General features: G+C 48.4%; 1 protein-coding gene across 1 annotated transcript; it reads right to left on the reverse strand.

The window, feature by feature from the left end:
* Window positions 1-210: 210 nt before the first annotated feature.
* On the reverse strand, window positions 211-4,119 carry KRT38 (keratin 38). Its single transcript, XM_006901710.1, has 7 exons — window positions 3,628-4,119; window positions 3,350-3,432; window positions 2,423-2,579; window positions 1,989-2,150; window positions 1,776-1,901; window positions 909-1,129; window positions 211-325 (listed from the first exon to the last, which is right to left on the reverse strand). Exons 1-7 carry the CDS (start codon window positions 4,117-4,119, stop codon window positions 211-213), a joined length of 1,356 nt encoding a protein of 451 aa, XP_006901772.1.
* Between the last annotated feature and the right edge of the window lie 1,250 nt (window positions 4,120-5,369).

Consider the following 5,369-nt stretch of genomic DNA (forward strand, 5'->3'; position numbering starts at 1 on the left):
AAAATAACCTGAGTGGTAGACAAGTAACAACATTGCAAAGAAATATAGTTTAAGGCGCAAGTAAGAAGCCACTGTTCAGAAGTATCTGCTGCTCTGATTTAGGAAGAGGTCTCCAAAAGCTTTGTTTGTCTGAAAGAAGACTAAGTGAGGTGAAGGAAATCCAGATCCCAGTGCAACCAGCCTTAACCTCCTGCATCAGGACTCGAATCTTCAGAAGCGGATCCCAGAGCTAGTGCCACAAGCTGAGGGGGCTCCACAGGCAGGGGGGACACAGCCCGGACGAAGGGTACAAGAGGCAGGTGTGGCGCATGGGTTGCAGGGAAGTCTGCAGGTGAAGAAAGAAGAAGGGAAGAGTTAGACAGGGAAATAAAAATATGCCCCACTAATATATGAAGCTCTGGTGGTCTAGTGTAGAGAAACTGTGCTGCAATCCCAAAGGCAAGCAGATTCTAATCCACCAGCTGCTTGGCAGGATAAGGATGGGCAATCTCTTCCCATGCAATTTACTGTCACTGAAAACCCACTGGAGGGTCAGCTATGGGTCAGCTCAGACTCAACTGTAAACAACAACAACATATAGGAAAAGGGTAATAATACCAGAAGACAAAGGACAATCCTGCTCCCAAGTCACTCGCCTCTCGCCCAGTGGAATGCATATGAATAGGTCCATGACTCGCTATTTGTGTCTTTGTGTCCGGGAGTCCACGCAGGTATCTGGGACCCACTCAAGCAACACTTGATCAGCAGTGCACCGTGCAGTTAATGAGTTTAAGCAAGCGTGCCCAGAGAGGCTTGGTTTCCAGCGATGCTATCTATCTCCTTTCACAAGCTCTTCGGGTATTTCCAAGGAATCGCCTAAAAAGCATGTATGTGGCTGCTGTGCCAGGAATTGCCTAGAGCACACGTACTTGCAGTCTTCACTCTCCAGGAGGTTCCGGTACGTGTTGATCTCCCCCTCCAGCCGGGTCTTGACATCCAGCAGCACCTGGTACTCCTGGTTCTGACGCTCCAGGTCGGCCCTGATCTCAGACAGCTGTTCCTCCACGTTGCTGATCAGGCTCTGCATCTGGGCCAGCTCCGTGCCGAAGCGGGCCTCGGATTCGCACAGGGAGTTCTGCAGACAGTCTTTCTACAGGGGAAAGATATCAGAAAGAGATTCAGATGCTTCAAAATTCAGCAGAGAAAAATCATGGTCAGGTTGACCAGGCATAGAACAAATTCCAGGAAGTTACAGAACACGGCCACGGCTCTGGGAAAACCATCTTCAGTATGGCCATGACTTTGCATCCGAAAACTGATCTTGAGGAACTATATCACATGTATTCCTAAATCTTCAATATGTTTTCTCTGAGTACCATTGAGTCAGAACCAACTCACAGGGGACCCTCCAGTGGATTTTCAGAAGCAGTAAATCACACCAGAGGGGACTGTTCATCTTTCTCCTCCAGAGTGACTGGTGGTTTCAAACCATGTGCCTTTGGGTTGGCAGCACAATTCCTTACCATTAAGCCACCAGAAAATAGGTAAATAAATAAATAAAATAACCAGTAGTATTTTGAATGAGTGCCCTAACTTCTATACTACTTTGAGAAGAGTGGAGTTGGCTTTTAACAGGAACTGTTTCTCTAGGTTGGACTGAGGTTGACAGCCTGGTATTTTCATCAAGGAGACAAGGACCCAGATCCTGAGCTCTGAGTTACTTCTAAAGGGGAAGGCCCACCGTTGATGCTACCACCAGGCAATGGTGTGAGGGGAGGGTGAGGGAGGACACATACCAGGGTGTGAAGGGCTTGGCGCTCAACCTCCAGGGCGTTCACTGTGCATCTCAGCTCCAGGATCTCCGACTGGCAGCACTGCAGCTCCTCAGAGCAGGACATGGCCTGCAGGCTGATGCCTTCAGACTGAAACACAAGGGGGCAGACGACATGGTCACCCACTGACCTGGAACAGAAGCGAGGCGCCTCCCTGCTCTGCAGCCCCACCCTCACCTGAGCTTGGAACCACTGCTCCACGTCCTGGCGGTTGGTCTCCACCATGGCCTCGTACTGGCCCCGCATCTCCTCCAGCACCCTGTTCAGGTCCACGGTGGGCTCGGTGTCCAGCTCAATGCGGAGCTTGTCTCCCAGCTGGCTCTTCAGAATGTTCACTTCCTGAAGGAACAAAAGTCAGAGTGAGAAAAGTAACAGATGACATGGAAGACTGTCCCAGGATCACTGGTGGGAAGGGCGGATTTGGAGACTTCTAAACACACCAGACACATCTTTACAGAGAAGCTCCAACTTTGCCACATTCCACAGAGTTAGTCTAGACTCAGACCCAGATGGATCTATCATGCTGATGCCAGCTGAAGACAGGCTCTAATCTGAGGAAGGAGTGCAGGGTGGTGGCCCTCTCTGCCCCACACACTTCCCCGAGTCTCAACCTTCTCGTGGTTGCTCTTGAGGGAAAGCTGCTCCTCCTTCAGGGACTCCTGCTGGGCTTCCAGGTCAGACTTGGCCAGAGTCATGTCGTCCAGGAGCTTGTGCATCCCGCACATGTCGGCCTCCACCAGCTGACGCAAGGCGTGCTCACTCTCGAACCTTCCATCACAGGAGATGCAGGGTCAATAAGGAGGCCACCAAACACCCCCCTCAGCTGGCTCTGGTTTCTGCCTCGTTCACCATCTTGGATTCTCCCTGATTCATTTTATTAACAAAAAGTCTGCTCTACAAGGCTGGTGGTCAGGATCATATGCCTGAGTCAACTTCGGTGGTCTGGTTTCACATGCAGTTTTTATTCTGTCATAACAGAAGTTTTTAAGTCAGGAGAAAGAATGACTAAAGCCAGACCTCTTGGTCCTTCTGTTTGTTGTTTGACCCCTTGGACTGATTATTTCATGTTGCTTGTCTGCCTTTCTCATTCATTAAATTGCAACACTTGCTCCCAGAGAGCTTCAGTAACAGTTCAGTCCCGCGATGCGATGGCCAAGGGTTGACGTGTCTGTCGTGTCCTAACACACTGAGAGTTTGTTCTGTCAATTATTTTATACTGCTCCTGGGTACAAAATTTCATAAACTTAAAATAATAAAGGTCTATCTTCTGGATATGAGGGGGGAAATTGCACAGGACTTAATCAGTCTTGACTATACTATGTCTTTTAATTTCCATTCTTCTTTTCTAGTCTATAAAATGACTATTAGTAGTGACAAAATAAAGATTTGGGGGGAAAAGCAAAAGAAAGCATTTGTTCACATATTCTTTTCTTCTTCTGACCAGAAATCCTCTTTTAAACCCCTACTGTGTGTTCCGTACTGTGCTAGACACTTGGAAGTCGACCAGAAGAGAGGTGTCATTCTGGGCCCTTACTTACTTGATTCTGAAGTCGTCAGCAGCCAGCTTGGCATTGTCAATTTGGGTCACCAGCCTGACATTCTCAGCCTTGGTGCACAGGATCTGAGGAAACCCAAGAAGAGAGTTCACATACACACAAATCATACCCAGGGCTCCAGCTATACATGTGCTGTCCCCATTCATGTCTCAGAAGAATCTAAGAGTCCTAAGCTCTTTGAGTCCTAAGTGGTGTTTTGGCCTGCTGTGCCGGCTGGCTACCTCAGACCCAGTTGTACCCCAGGCTCCTCCAAACCTCACCTTCTGCTGAAGCTCCTCAATGGTCCGGAAGTAGGACTGGTAATCGGGACACACAAGAGGCTCCTGGCATTGGCTAAACTCGCGGATCTTGGTCTCCAGCTCCGCATTGTCCCGCTCAAGCTGCCGCACCTTCTCCAGGTAGTTGGCCAGACGATCATTCAGGAACTGCATGGTCTCCTTCTCGTGGCCATTCAGGGTGCCCTCACCAGAGAACCCACAGCTTCCTACGTTGCCTGGAATATGGCAGGTCCCTGGCAGGGGGCAAGCAGTGTTGCAGCTGGGAGGCAGACAGAGGCTGGGTCGGCCCAGAGAGGTGGTCCCCACACGGATTCGGTTGGCATGAGCCAGGCTGGCTGAGAGGCACTGGGAGGCAGCCTTAATCTCTGCTCCAGGCTGGCCCCCAACATCGATGGAGGAGATGGAGACATTGGGTGCCACAGGAGCATTGACGATGCCCAGAGGGTAGGTAGAGTTGATGAAGGCGGAAGTCATGGTGTTGAGCTGAGGCTGTACAGGAGCTTCAGATCAGCTGGGAAGGCAAAGCCACTGAGTCTGGATACCTTCTTCTTCCTAGCCCTTTTATATCTCATCCTGGAAGGGGCTTGGCTCAGTGCTTTGACCTCATGTCTTTATTATCATCTGTTATTGTTGTACCATCACCCTATTACTCAGTTATTGCGTTTACCTTTAAGAGGCACTTAGCTCATTAAATGAATTTTTGAGGTACCTTGAGCTACCTCTTGGCTCTTTGCTATCAGGTTGACTGTTAGTGGAAGGTCAGAGGTTCACATTTCTGCTCAAAGAACACCTGAAGCTAATTCAGCCCCAGGTGTCCTCCTCTGGATGGAGGCAGCCTGCTCTGTGGATGGCGGTGGCCACACTGAAGTCTCGAATCTTTCAGTCAATAATTTGTGATATAGGAAAAATTCTGACAGCTTCTTCACTTTGCTGGGGATTTCCATTAAAAGCAAAATGTTCATTTGTACAAATGTCAAGTCTTCTGATGTTTGATTATTCAAAGAGACCCTTGATTTTTCTTCTGTTCCTACACTCTTATTGAAAGAAGAGGGCAACCGGACCAGCAGAAATACTTACATTAAGTGAGTTTTTGTCAACAAGATAAAGTCAGCTAGTCAATCATTCATTCAACGTGATTCCTGAGTATCTCCCTTAATCCACACGGTGTGTTGGTTTCTGGGCAGGCAATTGTCTCCTGAGAAAGCAGTGTCACAAAGTCAGGGGGAGGTGAGTGGGGGAAAGACAAATCCTCTGGTCCTGACCACAGAAACATCTAGACAAAAACTAATCCCAAAAAAGAAAAAACTCTAAGTAGGAACAAAAATGGACACAGGACTCAAGGAATGTTTAAACAAAAGGTCAAGGACCCACATCGACTGAATATGCAGATGTGCTAGACACACCTGGGGTCTTTCCAATTCAGTTTCCATTAGAAGTTGAAAAACTACTGAGGGAAAGAGGAAATTGGGCAGCAATGAAAGAATCTTTTTAAAGAGCAAAGCAAACTATCTTCCAGCAGGTTTTCAGAGGCAGTTAATCGCATGGGAGGAGATTGCCCATCCTTCTCTCACAGAGCAGTCAGTGGCCTCAAACCATGTGTCTTCGGGATTACAGCACAGCTTCTTACCACTAGGCCACCAGAGCTCCATTTATATAGACTAAGAGGCAGTTATTCAAACAGTACAAGAGGAAGGCTCATGATTTGAATAAGGAAAGATGGGTTT

Source organism: Elephantulus edwardii, unplaced genomic scaffold (genome assembly GCF_000299155.1).
Source record: "Elephantulus edwardii isolate Elephantulus edwardi_28Jun2011 unplaced genomic scaffold, EleEdw1.0 scaffold00340, whole genome shotgun sequence".
NCBI classification, from domain to species: Eukaryota; Metazoa; Chordata; class Mammalia; order Macroscelidea; family Macroscelididae; genus Elephantulus; species Elephantulus edwardii.

Excerpts from the sequence above, each read along its gene's own strand:
- KRT38 (XM_006901710.1), bottom strand. The coding sequence starts at position 4,119 with ATGACTTCCGCCTTCATCAACTCTACCTACCCTCTGGGCATCGTCAAT. Across the intron at positions 3,433-3,627 it reads TTGAGGAGCTTCAGCAGAAG|ATCCTGTGCACCAAGGCTGA; the intron begins GTGAGGTTTGGA and ends GGGTTTCCTCAG. Across the intron at positions 2,151-2,422 it reads TCAAGAGCAACCACGAGAAG|GAAGTGAACATTCTGAAGAG; the intron begins GTTGAGACTCGG and ends TTGTTCCTTCAG.